The 19,773-nt window shown below is 39.6% G+C and overlaps 1 protein-coding gene across 3 annotated transcripts in view; it reads left to right on the top strand.

Annotated features, from left to right (window-relative positions):
- The window catches only part of ASAP2 (ArfGAP with SH3 domain, ankyrin repeat and PH domain 2), an 89,870-nt gene that overhangs the window by 16,897 nt on the left and 53,200 nt on the right, over positions 1–19,773 (top strand). For all 3 annotated transcript variants that reach the window (XM_042890078.1, XM_042890071.1, XM_042890064.1), the window contains exons 2-3: positions 7,148–7,220; positions 11,414–11,559. In XM_042890078.1, coding sequence (XP_042746012.1) covers positions 7,148–7,220; positions 11,414–11,559 — 219 coding nt within the window. The remainder of the gene's footprint in view (positions 1–7,147; positions 7,221–11,413; positions 11,560–19,773) is intronic.

The raw sequence follows: 19,773 nt of genomic DNA, 5'->3' as shown, positions 1-19,773 counted from the left end.
GGTCTAGGTAACCAGGAATCACAAATAGTTAATTTTAGCCTTTCTAAACTGAAACTTCTGTGGGTAAGAAGAATGGAATGTATTAGAGACTTTCAAATGTTTTAAGTAAGAAAGGGAGCAAAGATGAAGGCCTCCTCCTTCTCCTTCCTCCCTCGCTGCTTCCCACAGCTTGCTGCAGTGCAGTCATCAAAGTGCTCAGGCTGGGCTGCGGAAAAACAGCTTGAGTTTGCTCTTGCTCTTATGTGGAGTTAGAAAACTTGGTTTCCTGTTTCTCTTGAGAGTAGCCTGTTGGGCTGCGTAGTGTTTTCTGGTTGGATGTCTCTCAGTCTTTTCTTCTTACAGTGCTTGCTGGAATCTAGGAGATTATCCTGGGGAAGGATGTATGTGGGCTTTTCTTCCGTCACTGCTCCAAACATACTGCTGGCCACTGCTGAGAGAGGATGCCAGGTTAAATGGACTGTTGATCTGACTCAGTGTGGCTATGTTGCTATTCCTTCACATCTATTTTCTGGGCCATAAAGGTATAAGGCACTGGTGCAAGTGGACTTTCCTAAGAAAGAGACCCAGACTTCTGTAAATTTGGCACAAAAGGTGTCTGCACACTTCTGGCTTCCAAGCGACTGTCTAACCAGAGCCCATGGGCTGACCATTCGTCCTGCTACTGCCTCGTTGTTCCCCACGTCCTCTCATTTTTAAAAGGTGCCAAAAATCTTCAGGATGTTTACCCAGTTTGTTACTTATTTTTCTCCTCCAATTAAATATAATAAAAATAGAACAGCTTGTTTTTGCCCTGCTCTACTGAAAAGAACAAGTAACACACTCATTTCTCTGTTGTCAGCCTGAAATGTGCTCAGCATATTATTAATTTGAACCATCCTCCCGTCCAGAAGAAAGAATCCTGAATGTTGTACAGACCTATTGAGAGAATGCAGATTTGTTTAGACTGATGCTAGTTTTGAGATTTTGAGGCTAGTCTTTGGGAAGCAACAGTAAGTGTTTGAATATTGTATTTCCCAGGGCACTGAAATCTTCCTAGGCAATGTGAAATGCACTTGAACAGATTCATTATTGTTCTTATTTTAAAGTAGCAGGACAGACTGTGGCTCGTGGCCTAGGATGTAGAATAGCATTTCAGGAAGTTTCATTAACCTAGCGCTGATTTCTTCGTTGTAGGATGGGTTTGGTTCTAATTAGCTGGCATGTTTCTTTGTTCAGAATAGAAAGCTTTCAAGCAGTTAAAATGGAAATTGGCCTTTGGCAAGTGGAACTGGACTTTGTTCTTAGAGGAGGAGAAAAGCCGTGCTACTGATGTGAGTTTAGTTCAGCCCTTCTCTCTCAGTATAGCCCTCATTTCAAAAGCTATGTTTTCTTCTCTATCTTGGTATGTTGGCCCCCTGCCTCTAATAATTAAAGACATACATGTTGCTAAATTCTCATCAGGCATGTGGAACTTAGCAAAAAAAAATTACTGTGATTTGAATTGCTGCTTCTGCAGTCAGTGTGTATGGGTCATAGAACTCCATTCACTTTAACGTTGCCATTTTGACATTTTCAGTCTGGGGCATTCCGGAGAGCTAACTGATGTTACTGAATTCCTTTGGTCACGTTACTGATGTATTTTCCCAGGTGTACTTGTGATGGGTGTCGAGATGTTAACCAGAGCTCGTTAGGAAAAAAGTGCAATTTAAAAAGAAGTCATACATTGCAAGTAAGTTGGGTGGGTGGGTGCACGTGTTGTAGTGATCATGTGTGATGATCATGTGTGCTAGTGGCACAGGGGGATTAAAACAAGTCAAAGATAGAGCAAAATAAGTTACAGATATTTCATTTGAAGTAAATGAACTTGTCTTGTGAACTTTTTCACTGGTCATCACAGATTGTAAGGTACAAGGCATTTTCGCACAGCATCATATTTCTGTGCTGTTACAAGAGATTACTTTGCATTCTGAAGAATACTGATGTGAATATCAAGCTTGGTAACGGACTTCCTTGTGTTCATTTATTTCAATTCAATATTAGCACTTATGTAGAAGCCTTGAAATACACGTCAGGAGAACAAGATCCACTCTGGTTGCTGTTTGTTTTAGACTGCCCAACAGCTTGGTTCTCAGAGGATGTCTGTAATCTCTAGGTATGCTACAGCAGCACCACATCGGTGCGATGTCAAAAGAAGTGTATCTGAGCATCATTCACACGATTAGCATTAGAAGTCACATAAATGAGCAGAAGCCATAAATACTATGTTCAGAAAAACACTGTGTTGGCAAGGGCACTGTCAAGAAGGTTGCTTTGAGTTTGTTTCAGTTCATGCCACGTAGAACAAATCCTACAACAAAGCTGCTTCTTTACTAATGTACTGTATCTATAGAATGCTTTTTTTTTTCCCCCTAAATTAAAGTTGCTTTTACTATTTTTAACAGAAGGGAAGTCAAGGAAGTCTAAGCCCTTATCAGTAGAAACTGAGTGGGAGCATGAAAATAATTCATATGTCCTATTTGAGTCTGTTGTGCTGGAATAAACAGATGCCAAAGTAAACAACTGCCACAGAGTGAGGGATGTTGGACTTTATTTGAGTCAAAGCTGGAAACATTAAATGAGAGGGCAAAGTGATCCCACCATATGAATTAAATGATTCCTTTTTTCTGATTCAGAAGTTTTATGGGCATTGTAAATGGGTTAAAAAAAAAAAAAAGGTAGAATATGCAATATCAAAAGCCTCTTTAAATTTCAGTGCTTCTGGCACAGCAGTTGAAGAAGGGAAGGGCAGCATTTTGGTGTGTGTATGAGTGTGTGTGTGAGTGTGTGTCAGTGCAGTGTGTATGTATTTATGACATGGAAATCACAGAATTGGAGGGGTTAGAAAGATCGTCTAGAGATGATCGAGTCTAACCACCCTGCAGGTTCCATACAGCAGGTCACACAGGTTGGCAACCAGGAGGGCCTTGAATATCCAGGAGGAGACTCCACAGTCTCTCCAGGCAGCCTGTTCCAGTGCTCTGTCATCCTCACAGCAGAGTAGTTCTTCCCTGCACTGTACTGCATGTAAATGAAAATATAATGGAGCTGCAGCTGTATGTAGGCTCATGTCTTACGGTAAGATTTGGACAAAGAAAAGAATGAGAAATTATGAAGAACAGCATTAAAGACAAAGTGCTTGTGTTTCAAAATTTTGTACTGAAATGGGACTCCTTTGAATCCTGAGTTGTGAGTAGGGACCTCTTCCATTGAAACAAAAAGCAAGCAAGGCAGAGCCCCATTTTTAGGACCATAAGCAAGGATAAAATATAGTAATAGTGACTGAAAACGTTTCAGCATTTCATGCATAATCTCCAGACATGCATCACAAAAATGACGTAGCATCAAAAGATTTCACATAGGATTGAAGAACTAAAAGAACCCTCCTACAGGGCAAGTCTGGCTCTTTACCTCTGCAGGAACCACCACAGCAATCCTTCAGAAATTTATTCAGGCCCCTCTTATGATGGCCTGTTGTTTTTTTTTAACTCTTCATTCCCAGGCTTTCCTGAGCTGGATTTGTTTTCCTGATTCCAGCTGCAGTTTGTTCTCGTGCAGCTTTTACTCAGCTGATTTTATGCTTATGTTAGTTTTTAGCTCAAATGTTTCTGAGTGCTTATCCCTTTTTCTTCTTTGTTAGCATCAGGTAGGATCGTTTCAAGTTTGGAGAGACCAGGCTGCAGCTTGTCTATCAGGGTACCTGAACAAGCTTAGGGTATGGGCTATCGGTACTGTGTTAACCCACCAAAATCAAATTGATTGTCAGTTCTCTAAGTAACGGACTGGAGATCCTGGCAGGAAGGTAGCTATTCCTCTTACAGTCTGTGCTTTTTAAAATTTTCTTTATAATCTCTACTGTGCAGTGAATATATGCTGACTCCCTTTGGCTGCGGGCCTGATGTAGGTTTTCTGAAGCTTATTCCAAATAATCTAATTCCAAAACCAGAACAGTTCAAGAAAGACATTTACTTCCATAGTTCACATCTTAGTGGATGAATACAACATCTGTGTCACATCCTGTTTTGTGCGTGTAATTTTTCTGGAAGTGTTTGTTACAGAGTCCAACTTCCACTGATTTGGAAAGACCCATAAACTGGAAGGACCAACACCTCAGACCTACAATTGCTATACCAAAATGCTTGTTCTCCCTAATTTTTTGGCAGGTGATCTTCCAGTTCATATCTGCATTGTGCCCCACCTGAAATGACTTTGCAGTCTTCACTATTGTATTTCTTACCATTATCACTGACCATATCAGTTATTTAAATCAACAATAAAACGCTTACATTCTTAAAGAATGAAACACAGTTTATTCTTCTGGCAATTTTATTTGTTTTTTTCCATTACAGTATTCCTCTAGGTTTCATATGGAGTGCTTTATGTCACAGATTGCTTCAGAACACTTATTCACTTTTTCAGCTGATTTGGGAAGGAAGGAAGTTGAGTCCACGTTACATTTATACAATGAGAGTATGTATACTTTGGTGCTGGGAGTATACTTCTGTGCTATTCATGGATGAACACCTGAGCAGAAGCTGGGCAAAGAGCTGCTGCTTCTCCTTGTGGTGTTCAGCCATTTAGTTTCAGTCCTGTTGGTTGTTTCAGTGTCTGCTGTCACCTTAGAAGTGTGGTACCACTTTCCAGACAAACTGAACTACTCACCTGGTTTATTGTGGTGAAGGAAGATATGAAGGAAGGTTAAGACTAGTGTAATGCTAAGGGTGAGAAAAGAGAAAAAAAGGGGACAGTAAGTGCTTGCTGCACTCAAGTAGCCATTTATGTAATTCTTGTTCAGAAATGGTCTTGGAGATTTTCTTCAGCAGAAGCACGCTGGTTTGTTGGTCATTCTGCTTATTTCTGCTTGCCTTCTCATCTGAGCTGTGTTGAATCCAGCTGAAAAAAGTTTTTCTTCCTATGTCACTTTGAACACGGATCGCTTGTCTGCTGCAGTTCACTGCTTGTCCCCACAAACACTTGTACAGGAGCAGCTGGAAGGGCTAAAGGAGTCCCAAGGAAGCCTATGCTGGTTGTCTAGAAGATGTTGATCAAACTACAGCCTGAGATTTTGTCTGCTTTGTCACCCTCAGTCTTCTCTAGAGGTTTTCTTTCTGAAGTGCATGTTTTGTATATTTATGTGAACTGACTGCCTAACCTTGCCTAGATATTCAAATTGCCAGCACCATTATGTTATGGCATTAGCTTTATGTTCTGGTGCGTAATCCTAGAGAGGCTGGGAGGTTTTGGCAAACCAAAATGATGACTTCAATTGAAGAAGAGTTTTTGATTCAATTTGAAGAAGAATTTTCCCTTACTGAGAGTCTGTGCTTTCAGACTGAGGCAGTCATGGCCAGTGTACCTTTAGGTCTGTCTGCAACCCTCACCACGATAGTACGAGTGGTTTGTAATTCAACCAATGCATTTATCCTTCCTGCACTCTCCTCTTATTGAAAAAAAATACCATATTCTCCTATTTCTTTCTTTTCCACAATTAAAGTGCAAGCATTAAATAATTTATCAGCTGCACACACAAATCTGAGGCTCAGATGAGAACTGAATCTGTAACTTCAAAGTGTCTGGCCATCATCCTTCCCTTGGGCCATTAATTGTGATGCTTGTAGTTGGGGATGTTGCTTTCTTTTCCTCTCCAAGAGAGTAATTGCTCTTTGATGAAGTCATTGATGAAATTATCTTTCCTCTGTAATCAACTGGTCTGATGGGTGCTCTGCTGAGGTTATTTTAGCAATCACTTAGTATGCAATGAAGGAGTTTCCTTCTGTGTTTCCATGCAGGCAGGTGACTGTTCTGACCTTTGAGACTGCACTGTATACTGGTTTGTTTTAATGGCAGCAGTCCAAATTGTTGAAGTGAACAGTCCTGTGTGACTTTTATGGGCTTTCTTAGGGATTTTTTTCAGACCATCACACATGGTGTCTCTGTACTTCTACTAATACATTTCAGATGCCGACAGTAAAGGCACAGGAGGTAAAGGTTCCAATGGACGTAGCAGTACTGTCACACTGTGCAGTAGGAAGGCAACATCAGAATGTGTGCATTTCCATGGAATGCTGCAAAGATGTTGCCTGCTATTTGCAGTCTAAATTGATTCAGTTTTAAGAATACTCCCTTAATTATGATGGATAGTCCTTCTGTTTGCATTCTGTATGTTAAGATGGGTTCCTGGGGACTGACTGGTATGCATCATTTGTCTTATACAAATGATAAACAATGAAACACCACTAGGTTGTTTCTGTTGCTGTTGCAGCTTACTGGAGCCTTCTGAATGAAAACTGGTATGAATTTTGTGCTTTCTGTTTGCTGTTGTAGTGTGTGGCATGTTAAATAGCTCTTGGCATAATGTAATTTCTTGGTTTTGGTATTGTTCAGTGAGGCCCAAGCTTTGGAATTCACATTTAAATTTTTTTGCAGTTTTGCAAAATTTGTTTGTTTTTTAATCTGCCCGTATTTCCCTTTAGTAAGCAAAATGTTTGGTTATCTCAACTTCTTCATTTCAAACAAGTTGATTATAAATGCTTGAGGATTCTGGACAGGATTTAAACTTGAATTTTATGTCGTGTCGGTAAAAGCTTTGCACAGTGTCAAAAAAACAAGTGGTATTTTTGAGAGAGATTCAATTTATTTTGCTCAGCACAGCAGTCACAAAGTTCATATAACTGGGAAGGCAATTAATTAACTGAATTATTCAGGAAAGCTGAAATTAAGTTCCATTTTTAATATTCTGCCTGGGGAAGTAATACTGCTTGTTTCTTCTGCATCATATGTCAAATCATACGGCAGGCTGGTACTATTTTAAGTAAGCTTCTTCAATAATTTAACATAAGAAGATATTGTATAAATGCGTTCATTTTGGAATATTAAACTATTAATAAACCCAGAAGGTGCTGGGTATAAATGAATCCGGTCACCGTGGAAAGAGGGAAGATGTATCCTTGTGAACAAAGGGACAGAATGGGCTGTGCAGATGGGGTGGGAGCAACTGGCATGTAATTTAATAATTACAGGAATAAAATTAACTAACACAATTCTGTTGTTTGTACAGAAAGTTTCTAGGGTGCAGATTTACTGGAGGTCAGGCCAGTATTTCACATTTAGTTTTTTTTTTTTTCTATTTTAGGCTCTGGATGTTGACCGAACTGTTCTCTACAAAATGAAGAAATCTGTCAAAGCTATAAATGTATCTGGTCTGGGTAAGTAGCTCATAAGTTCTGGTAAGCTGTATTGCTGAAACTGAAGGGTTGGTGAATTGTCGAAGCTGGTCTTCATAATGAAATAGAAAGTTACATGGGCAACTAAGAAAAGAAATATGTGCATTTTAAATAGCAGTCTCGAATAAGCTGCATAATAATGAGATCAGTAGCAATCAAATTTTGTGAGATAGCTGAACCTGCCATGCCATACTGATAAGAAATGGGGTCCTTCCCCCTCTTCAGGGCTGCCTGCTCTTTCTGCCACCCCTGCTGCTTGACAGATCTCTAGATGGGATTTTCAGCACACTTTACATAAGCCATTTCAGGTGCTCATCTAACCCCAGTTGTGTTGATTTCACTGCAAGACATGTGATCCTCGAGGACGTGGGGGGGAGGCAGGGTGTGTTTGGAAATTATCCTTTTTGTCAGTGATAGGAATCTACACCAACTTAACTGCTTTTATAAACAGCCTCCTGGTGGCTCCCAGTTTTGTGCATTAAGAATTTTGTGACAAGAGAAAGCTGATGAGCTTCAATTTGTTATTGTCATGACGTGCAGAGTCAGATATTTCTGACAAAGTGATAAAAATATGAAGAACTATTGCTGTGTGCATTTTCATCCTGCTCAAATCCCATGGAGTTCTATGTGTTTACTTTTGAAAAAATGAATTACACTTTTGTTTTTGTGGATCAGCAACAAGAAGAAACAGCATTTTGTTCATTTCACAGAATGACAGAATCACAGAATTGTAGGGGTTGGAAGGGACCAGAGATCATTGAGTCCAACCCCCCTGCCAAAGCAGGTTCCCTAAACCAGGTCACACAAGTAGGCATCCAGGCAGGTCTTGAACATCTCCAGAGAAGGAGACTCCACCACCTCCCTGGGCAGCCTGTTCCAGTGATTTCTGTTCTTATCTTGCAGTTCATAGCAATTAGAGCTAAGAAAACCTATATTATATGCAAAAAAAGATAGGCATGGCCATTTTGGAGAGCCACCAATATCTGACAGAACTTATGAGGACTACTATGGTGGTGTAATTAGTATCAGCTAATTGAAAAATAGTAGGACCCGAGGAAATGGCAAGAAGTTATACCAGAGGAGGTTTAGGTTGGATATTAGGAGAAACTTTTTCTCTCAGAGGGTGGTCAGGCACTGGAATGGCTGCCCAGGGAGGTGGTGGAGTCGCCATCCCTGGCAGTGTTCAAGAGGCGCCTGGATGAGGAGCTACGAGAGATGGTTTAGTAGCTTGTGGCACTGATAGGAATGGGAGGGTGGTTGGACTGGATGATCTTGCAGGTCGTTTCCAACCTTGTGATTCTGTGTGTGATTCTGTGTGTGAAAGGAAATTCCTTCTTGCTGAAGCTTATGAAGCTGTTATCTTTGGATGGTTGAGTGTCCAGTTTAAGATTGATCTGGAGCTGTGTCATCTGTTATGTATTTGTTTGTCATGCTGTGTTCTGTTTTTTGTTTCTTGGTAATTTTTGGTTGCTAGGCTATTCTTCCTCATCATTGTATTTGTTATAGCATTGCAGCAAATCACTGCATTTTTTGCATAAAAATCAGTGCTTTGCCTGGTTTTTAAATTCATACTGTTCGATCTTGACAATAAACATTTGAAGGCACATCTGTTCCACCAGCACAAATACTGCTTTGCCTCTCTGGCAATGGAGATTTCTGTTGACAAAAGAAAAAACTGTAGCTCTGTATTCAAAAGAGCATGGCTACTGGTGCTTTTTTTTTTTTTTTTTAATGTAGTTTCCCTGATTATAAAACTTACCTGTTTTGTTTTCCTTACATGCGTGAATGGTAGAAACCATTAGGATCCCAATTTGTTTGTCATTTAGTTTCTTAGTAAAAAAAGAACCTCAAACAAACATGGCTTGGGTGTTTTTTGTTTTGTTTTGGACAGAATCACACAAAGGCCTGGGTTGGAAGGAACCTCACAGCCCACCCACCCAACCCCTGCCATGGGCTGGCTGCCCCCCACCAGCTCTGGCTGCCCAGGGCCCACCCAACCTGGCCTTGAGCAGCTGCAGGGATGGGGCACCCACAGCTCTCTGGGCAGCTGTGCCAGGGCCTCACCCCCCTCCAAGTAAAGAACTTCCTCCTAACGTCTAATTTAAATCTCTCCTCTTTTGGATTAAAGCCATTCCCCCTTGGTCCCATCATTACAAGAACATGTAAAGAGTTTGTAGAAAACCTTTTAAAGCCAATCAGAAAGAAACCTGAGGGCAAGGAAGAGTATTTTGGGTCAGGAGCTGTGGAAAAAAACACCACTTCCTGCTCTTTAGATGTACTTCTGGAGTACCAGCTCAGCTCCCATATAGTGTTGCTACTGTAATGACCAGCAGCATTATGAAGATTGCTTACAACTGTTGCAGAGCTGCTAGTCTGTTGACTTCTTAAAATCTGATACGTAGATCCAGAAGCAGCGGCCCAAGTTTTGTATGGAATAGAAACCTCCTGTATAAGTCTGGTAAAAAGTCAGCATGGTTCTGCTGACTGCTGATTTCACAACTAACTACGGCAGTTAGCAGCAGCAGCCTTTTCACCTTGTTTTCATGCAGTGGTGGTGTTCTCTTTTGCCATTTGAATTGTCCTGACCTCCACCCTTACTTGGGTTCAGACATGCAAAGCTAGATGCAGGAAGCAGTAAGGATGAAGAAAGTGATATGGAAATAATTAACCACACTGGGTAGCTGTGTGAATAGTGCAGTTGCAATGAGCCAAACCCTGTTTTTTGCTGTCTGTGCCAGTTTGTTCAAAGCTTCTTCAAGTGTCAGTATGTCTCAGTTCATTCAAAGCTTCTCCAGGTGTATTCATATCATACAATTGTGTTAGCTGTACAGCCTTAATTTATCCTGTAGTTCAAATAGCAAAATGTTTTGGGGAAAGGACATTGCAACATGAATCCTTTGGATATTAAATTGCAAACATACGCAAAGCATTTTTGAACCAATTGATTTGGTTTGAAATTAAACCAGATCATTGCTAGTTTGAACTAACATTAATCTTCAGGGTTTCTGCTGGTTTCATGTAATGGCCAAGAAGGATTCTTTGTTCTTATTCATGCATAATTTGTTTTCTAGGGTGTGGGGTTTTTATTCTTCTTTTGAACCATTAGAAATATGCTGCAACTAGAATAAGAAATAGGCAGTATTAACTTCATCAGGTGCCACCTTGATGTGCTCTGCCTTGTGTGCTCAAGCTTAACTCAGTCACTAAGCTCAGAAAGAGGTTTTTTTATTCCTCAGACCATATTTATGTGCACTTTTTATGTCTGTCTACACTGGACAGTAAGTGGTAAACTATGATTGAATTGCTAGTTAGATGAAGGTAGGATGGAGGCCCCTCACATTTCCCTTATATTTGAATCAGAGGAGCCTGCTTTGGCGTAGATTTCATCTTGCTCCCTGGGTGGAATAACTCCTCAACACACAGAGTTCATGCTTTGAAGAGCATTAAGGAAGTGCAGTCTACACCTATATTCAGAGCATGTCATCTCCATTAAGCACCAGGACACTTCTGAGAAAGTTTTGTTTTCTTAGGAATGAACCTGATGGTCATGAACCAAAACTACTCTGGGAACACAGTCATCCCATGTTAAATGCAGACTACTAGGATTTGCTTCAGATTCCCACTGCTGGTCTGGATCAGAGAGCTAACACGGATACGGGTTGTATCCTTCCTCATCTGCAGTGTTGGTAGTCCATCTCCTAAGATGACCTGGAAATCTTTGATATATTGCCCTGTACAATAGGGATTCAGCACCGCCAGTGTTTCTGCTCCCCTCTGATTCTTTGGTCAGCACACAGCAGTTAGATTTAGAGAGCATTAACAAAAGACTACAGAAGTTTATTATAGGAGTTAGGAGTTACGTGATCCGTTGTATGTTACAGAAATATTGCATGTCTTTGTGAACAGGATTTTTGTCAGATTATTGTCTTGTTGCAGTGACACTTGCACACATTTGTACAACGTTTGGATAGAAGCACATAAAGCAAAATTAGTGAGATACTTAATACTTCCACCATAACTATTAAAATGCAATTTTTGTTATTGTATTGAGTAAACAATCGTAGTGAGAAACATTCTGAAAAGTTGTTTTTCTCTGCCATTTTTTTTAAGCTTGGGTGTAATTGTTTTAACCTGTTGTCTGCTGACTGTATTTTCATGTTTTGCTCTTTTTGAAGCTCACGTGGAAAATGAAGAACAGTACACACAAGCACTGGAGAAATTTGGAGGCAACTGTGTTTGCAGGGATGACCCAGATTTGGGAACAGCATTTTTAAAATTTTCTGTGTTTACAAAGGAATTAACTGCACTCTTCAAAAATTTGGTAAGAATTTCTTGCATAAAAACATGTCATCTTTTTAACGGCACTGTAATTTCTCGGTTTCTGAATTACAGCAGCTCTTCAAGTTAATGATAGGTTGTGCTTTAGCAATGACTGTTCTTAAGAGAAACAAATAAATAAACAAAAAAGAAAACCTGGTTTAAGGAGATGTATAGCACCTTATCCTTTCACCTTCCAAAACTCAAAAAAGCCCAAACCCAACCACGTAACTCTGCAAGCAATTCTTGTGTCTATATGCTTCCTACAGCAAAATAATATTGTTTTTAAATTGTGAAACCAGTAAAACTCAGCTTGGCTTACTTGGTTTTGATGTTGCTTTTACTTTATATTGTCACACCTTCCATTTGTATTTCTAAAGAGAAATTTTGGTGTTTCTGGAAGAGAGAGTCTCTTGCTTCTCAAGGAGGACAGTCAGGAAGAAGAAATGAAACGTCATAAGACGATAGTATCCACTGGGGACAAGTTCTGCAACTGAAGCCAATAGGACTTAAAAACACTCTTCAGTGAGCCAGATGGGATGGAGCCAAATGGAAGAATGGGAATTTTAATTATGAATGGAGAATTTTCAGCCTCAGTTTCACATTAATCAGAAAGCACAAACAGAGCAGATTCTGATTCTCCACTCTAGTAGCCAGGGCTATGTCTGGACGAGTCCCATCCCATTAAGAGCCACAGAGCTCTTAAGCCAGCGGTGAGGAAAGGGAGATGACCCAGATTGATACAAACATTTAAAAATCTGCATCTGCTGAAATCAATGGACGTAGACAGATCAGATGCTTTTATGACTCTAGACCAAATGTCTAGTTTGCAGCCAGCTGGTCATAATCAGTTCTGTGGGGAGTGTTTCCAGCTGATGTGATTTAGGGCAGTCTCATTCACTCCCTGATGCTGTCCTCTCTTTTTACTCAGTTGTGATATCAAAGAGAGAGAATCTGGCCCCAAGTGTATTTATCTGCAGTGAAATGTATTTCATATTGGTCACATTGATTTGAATATCTCTGGCTGTACAAATAGCATCTGAGATTATGTGTCAGAAGAGAATCCTTATCAAGTGTGAATCAGTCATTTATCCTGAGTAGTTTTCCATGGAGGTAGACTGCTCATATTGGAGGGGAAATAGAATGGGTCTGTTGATGAATACCTTCTGTTGACTAAAAAACTCCTCTATCGTACATTAGCTGCAATATGGTGACTTCATTAAACAAATGGATCTGTAAAATGCCATGTTTATGTGGTTTAAAAAAACAATCTACTAAGAGCTGCACACTATTCTCCAGAAAAAGAGCTGATTGTGTATTTTAAGAAGCCAAGCAATAATGTAGTTTTATCAAAGCATTTGTTGTTTCAATAATTACTGTCTTTATGAAATACTTCTGATGTGAACAACTTTCCTTCCACAACTTCAATGAAAAACAAAACCACAATGTATAACCTTATAGGAGATGGGATACATCTTACTAAATTTATCTTAAGACAGAGCTTTTTGTCTTCTCCAAAGGATAGCTTTTTGTCCTGTGTTCTGTTTTCCCACTATCATCTATGTATTTTTGCTTCAGTTTATATATATATAACACCTGAGATCATACCTAAGTCTTCACTTTCTCTCTATCTGTGGCTCTTATTTTCTCTATTTTTGAGATGTATACAATTTAGCCTGGTCTGGTGTTTGGCGACCCTGCCTGTGGCAGGGGGTTTGAAACTAGATGATCACTGTGGGCCTTTTCAACCCAGGCCATTCTATGATTCTGAGTGCATGTGGACATGGCAGTTTATTGTTGGTTGGTTGGTTGGTTTTGTGGTTTTTTTGGTATTACTGTAGGATAGGCATCTTCTTTCTTAAAAAGAGATGTCTGGTGAGCAGTAGGTCTCTCTAATGATCTGCTCTTTCGTAATGCGCTTCATATTGTTGATTTTAGATTTTAATTTTTTTATTTTCTCCCAACTAGCAAGGGAAAAGTGAAAAAGTAGAGGAACAGAATGGACCTTGAATATGGTGGCTTTTAAATGCTTTTTTTTTTTTTTTCAGGAAGACAATTCCTTCTGATAATAAATATGTATTTAAAAAAATAGAAACTTATCATTATTGCTTGAAAATACCACATTTATTTATAAGAATTACAAAATTATGAAACAACTATAAAACAATTTCAGTGATTTTGGTGACTTTACTTTTTGCAACTACTAGAATGATTTCTTTGTGTCTGAGGTTACTTCAAAAACCTGTTTAGAAGTTTGCTGATGTAGGTCTGATTTTCCAAGAGATTGAAAGGATATTGACTAGCACAAAGAGACCTACATACTGGGTGAAAATAACATTAGATATTTTTGTTTGTTTGTTTTAATAATCATAGCCATACATGGAACAACCCCCATGCTTTCTCACACTGTTGTGAGATAACGAGCTCTGAATACCTTAAGCACATCGGCGTTGAAAAACATCCTCCTTCTAGAGTGTTCCCTGATAGCATCCAACATCCTTTGGTTGAAAGTAGTTTTGTTGGAAATGTGGCTAGTGATACACAACCTGCTGCTGTTAAGAAAAAACACTGGAAGATGTTATTTAGGTAGACCTGCCCCTGAAGTTTCATAGGGCTCTGAATTTCCCCAGAAGATTTTTAGCTGAAGCAAGTGCGGAATGTGCAGGGAAGTGAGAGGACATGTTCAGACTGGAACAGATGCCAAAGCTATTAACACTGGCAAAGCTTTAAGGCTACTGTCAAGTTTTGCTTTGTCGTGTACTTTGATTTTGTTTCTCAAAGCTGATGTGTTCTGTCAGCTCTCGGTCTGGGTGGCATTTAGAGCTGTGGCTGTAAAGTGCTTCTGCGAAGAGATTTTCTTTTCAACTTGTCTTCAGTAAGATAAAGGAAAGACATAATAAAGTTGCTCTACTTTTAACAAGGTTTTAAAGTTACTCTTTCCTCTAGTATTTTTAAGGGTTTCTCAAAAGACTGCTGTTTCACAGACCTATCAAGACATTAATGTTTTAAACTACTTCATTGATATCTGAAATAGTTTTTGTTACAATTAAATTAATCAACTGTAAACTATTGAAGTTCATGTCTTGGAATTGCTTGAGTTTTTATGTGTTTTGCTTTGCTTTTTTTTTTTTTTTTAGAAGAAGAAGAAGAAGTAGAGTTCCTCAAATTTCAAATGATTTCTGAAAATTCTTGAGAGAAAAAAAAAAAGCTCATTGCATGTCAAGTCCTTGTAGCTACTCACTTCTGCCTAATGCACTGATCAATTTATGATATATTTGCAGTATTTTTTACCATAGCTTCAATGCTAAATTATACATCTTTCTTGAACTTCCTTTGAATTAGAATTGTGTTTGAGATCAGTCAATTAAGAAGTCTTTTTTAATAGTGAAATGCAGCTTTTTTGCTGTGTTAGAGCTAGCACAGTACCTTTTGTGGCACATACAGTATTGCTTCTTGGACTTTTTTCTGATGGTAACTGAGAGGACTGGAATCTGCCAGCTTCACTGCGTATAAGGTAGCTGGAAGGAAGAGATTCAGTGTGAGAAAGAACAAGAAGAGTTAGAGACCTCACACATGTGCAGGGCCGTGATTTTATTGGCACCATGGAGATGTGGGATGGCTCCCATGACCAGAGTGCTGGAATAGAAGAATACAGGCACCTTAGGAATGATAGACAAAGGAGATAAAGAGGGCATGTTACCGTGTATGTCAGTGACCAGCTGGAGTGCATGGAGCTCTGCCTGGGAACGGATGAGCTGCTGACCAAGAGCTTGTGGGTCAGGGTTAAAGGATGAGCTGGGACAGGTGACATTATAGTGGGGCTTCTGCTGCAGGCCATCCAACCAGGAAGATGGAGCAGATGAGGGCTTCTGCAGGGACAGGAGCAGCCTCGTGTTGTCAAGCCCTGCTCCTTGTGGGGAACTTCACCCTCCCCAGTATATGTTGTAGAGACAACACAATAGGACATAAGCAATCCAGGAGGTTCCTGGAATGTATTAATGGTAGCTTCCTTCTCCAAGTGATAAAGGGGCCAACAAGTAGAGATTCTCTACTTGACTTTGTTCCCATCATCAAGTAGGAACTGATGGGGAACATGGAACTTGAGGGCATCCTTGGCTGCAGTGACAATGAAATGGTGGATTTTGAGATCCTTATGGCAGAGAGGAGGGTGCACAGCAAGCTCACTTCAGGAGAGCAGGCTTTGGCCTTTTCAGGGATCCAGTTGGTTAGAGTCCTGTGTGTCTAAGTGTCCTGGCAGATGAAGTTCCTAAGCTGCTATCCAAAGGCTAGTCTCTCTTATCTCTATACCTGATAAAATCACAGCAGTCTTCCTAGAAACTATGATATTGCGCATGGAAAAGAAGGAGGTGACAGCCTCCTTAATGAAGATGGCTTCACTAAGGGTGAATAATGCCTAACAAATCTGATGGTCTTTTGTGATGGGCTTTCAACGTTGGTGGATAAAGGAGTTGCAATTATGTGATGTCATCTACTTGGATTTGTGCAGAATATTTGACACCATCCCACATGGCATCGTTGTCTCTAAATTGGAGAGACATGAATTTAATGAAGGGGCTAGCTGGTGGATTGGATGATTGCACTCAAAGAGTCGTGGTCAGTGACTCAATGTGAACATGAAGATGAATGATATTCCTCAGGGATCCCTACTGGGACCAGTGCAGTGTAACATCTTTACTGGTGACATGGATGATGGGATTGAGTGCACTCATCAGTGAGTTTGCTGATGACACTGAGTTGTGTGGTGTTGTCAGTGAACTGGAGGGAAGGGATTGTTATCCAGAGGGACCTTGAGGGGCATGAGAGATCATAATATTCTAGATCATGAGAAATAAATCAAGAAAAATACATAAAAGTGAGGACTGTTTCCGTTTTCATCCTTTTTAAAAGTTATCTTTAGGAACTACTGAACACAAAATTACCCAGAAGGTCTACATGGATTCAAATGATTAGAAAGTACTGTAAACTTGTGTCTAAAACAGGAAAGAGATGTTGAGGCTTGCTTTTGCAGTAAGTATAAAAGTACAGAAATTGCAATAGACCTCTTGGTTGTAGGTGCTAGGAAAAGCAAGATGTAATAACTCCTCTTAATATGGCATAGGTTCAGCTCTGTCTGGAATGTTATCTTTATTTCTTTGCCAAAAAGGTATTGATCCAAGTGGAAAAAAATTCTGAGGACAGTAAGAAAAAAATTGATTGGGGCTTAAATAGGTTGTTTTCTGAAGGAAGCTTAGAAGAATGGGTTTGGCTCAGCAATAACTGTGTGCTTGCAGAAGGGGAACTTAATAAAATGCGTGTAAATGGGCTCTGACCGTGAAAAATATTAGATGAGGTGGCCCAAAGGAAGCAGTGGAAGCTTCCCACTTAGATGTTTTAACCTAGGTTAGAGAATGTACAGTTGGGAATTCTCCGCTGGCAAGAAGGGTGGGCTGAAATAACTCCTTGCTTTTAGAGTTTTTAGAGTCTCTCCTTGCTTTTAGAGTTATACACTTCATGCTTTTAAGAATATACTAAAAAAAATTTATTTTCTGTTATGTTATACCTGTAGCTCCTAATCAAGAAAGTTCCAGTCTGTAATTTGTCTACTGGTGGTGGTATTGTGGTCATTGCCAGTAGTACGCGGCATGACGTTACCTGCTGTAGGGAACCTGCTATGCAGGGCGGTTGGAATAGATGATCTCAAGAGGTTCTTTCCTACAATTCTGTGGTCAACATTTGTTATGTTATGTGAGGATGTTTACATAGCCATCAGAATGAGCAGCTCCATGTGGGTGTTCAGTGTTGAGCAGTCACTGCTTCACTGGAGTCCCATTTCTTGTGGTGTGACACCAGTGATCGCTGTGCCACCAACTCAGCCTGTCCCAGTTCTGGGATGCATGATCATGTTGCAGGCAGGGCTGGGAGCAAAGGCACCATTGTGTCCTGGTGTGTGAGAGCCAGGCGTGGTGAAAAGTCCAAAGTTTTTGTTAACGTGATTTTCCAAAAACCTATGGTTTGATGCCAGAAGCATCTCTTCTGCCTTTCTGGGTTTTCAGTCACTCCATGCTCATGTTGATTGATCCTGTCCTACTCAAATCACTGGAAAAACTATTGAAAATTATTCAGTGCAATAGTACTTGCCTTAAAAAAAGGAAAATAATTACGAGTCAGCAAGCAAAATTGTCACTTGTGAACACTTGAGTTCACTGGTGGTTGAGAAAGCCCGGAGCTTCTTAATACAGGGAATGCATCTAGAATTTGGTGACAGCTGTGAGTCATGTCGTAGGTTCTTCAAGTGTCTGAGTTTTAGTTTAATCAAAATCACTCTGTGCTAAGAAAGCTCCTTGAGAAGTAGTGAAAAAGTTTTTAGTTTCTTTTTTCATTTCCTTTTTTTGTTTGTTTTGTTTTGGATTTAAAGCAGTTCTAAAAAAAAATAGAAAGTCTAATTAAAGTAAATAGGAGCTGGCAAATGAAGAACTGCAGTGTTTAGCCATAGACTCTTAAGCTCCCTGAAAATCTTTCTGCTTAACAAATGTTGGCTTGCCTGTTGCCTCTGCCATCACTTCTGGCAGCCATGAGTTCATTTATTTTTACATTCTCCCTCCTGCCATTTATTCTTCTCCTCCTCTGAGCTTTCTCCAACTTAGGAAGTTTTAATTTATTATCCTGTCTGTCATCTTATCTTGTTGGAAGCTGTCAGAAGAAAACTGCAAGTGTGCCAAAGCAGCAGTGTTGGAAGTAGAAACCAGGTCAACTATTTCTTTGCTTTGCCTTTCTTCTAATACATTTTTTTTCCCCTAAACATGTGGAACTTGCTTGTGTTCCTCTGACAGAGGATGACTTTAATTTCTTTGAAGCTTTCATGCACTTTTGTTCATGTCTCTTTTTAAAAAATATTTTAAAACATAAATAGCTGTATACGTTTTAGCTCTGTGGACACACATAGTAGGAGCTGCAGCATATTAGTGCTTCTCTGCGTGTGAAAAATGAGTCTGTTTTTTGATAGTTCAGCTTAAACTTCTCAAGAAAGAGGGAAAAAATGTAAGATCTTTCTTGTGTATCCTGCTTTGCTGATTTATAAATATGAACAAGTACATCTAACTAGGCTAATAATGACAAATTCATGCATTATGTATGCTTACTTTTGCTGCAAGTAAATCAGGAACATAGGGGATACAATGGACTGATAATAACTTGCAGGTAGTAGCACACGGAATTGATTTGAACAGGCAAACATTCTCCCTACACTAAAAATATATATCCTAATTCTTCTGGACTATTGTATTTAGGAGCATGAGTTCATGTCCCATTAACTGAATCACTTGGGGATATCCAGGACTGTTTTGAAAGCTGATGGTTTGTTGTATGAATATGTCTCCAAATAGCTGAGGGTCTGCCATTTTTATGACTTAAGGAAGAAAACACTTGTCTTGAATCTGCTGTTGAGAAACACCTCACTCCTGCTTTCCTCTTGATTACGTGGATTTGAAGAATGTTTAAATGAAGGCTGTGAAGGCATTGATCTTTAGGCTAGACTTTTTGCTACAGTGTAGTGATAAGGTAGAATAACACAGTAGAACACCTTGCATAGGATGAGATGTTACATGAAGCCTTTCTATTTCTCCTCTTGGATAGACATTCTCAGTCTTTTTGTAGAAGTTTTTATTTTTTACCTAAGTTTTGTGTGATTTAAGTGATTTAATATAAGGTTCACTTATATTTTATAAAGTTCTATTTTATTAACTGTAGACACTGTTATGTTGGTATGTAGGTGCTGTAGTGCTGCAGAGAACTTAGAAGGGTGTTTCTACTGTCAACTAAGCATGTGTAGATGCTGCCCATTCAGTTTTTGTAAGAATTATTTTAAAAGCAAACACAAAGAGTTGGAATTTAACATGCTGATTCTAAAGGGCTGTGTTTGCATCCTGCAGCTTTTTTGGGAGAAGGAAAAGTAGAGTGGAGGAGGGGAAATGTAATTTATTGTAGATACTCAATGGACCAGATTTTATTTCTTCAACATTCCTAAGCATTTCAAGCTTTAAAATTCATGTACGTTCTTTTTCTCGTTGGTTGCTGGCTGAAATTTCAAGCAAATGCAATGAAGTAGCATCTTCAAAAAGGAAAGGCAGGAATTTGGCTGTTTGTTCTTTTGTTTTTAATAGCAGCTATTGAGGATCACTGAGCATGAGGACCACTGGGGATGAAACCCCTCAGTTTGCTT

Source organism: Lagopus leucura, unplaced genomic scaffold (genome assembly GCF_019238085.1).
Source record: "Lagopus leucura isolate 7727_CA_CO unplaced genomic scaffold, USGS_WTPT01 Super-Scaffold_73, whole genome shotgun sequence".
NCBI classification, from domain to species: Eukaryota; Metazoa; Chordata; class Aves; order Galliformes; family Phasianidae; genus Lagopus; species Lagopus leucura.
This window is presented reverse-complemented; position numbering and strand designations above follow the sequence as displayed.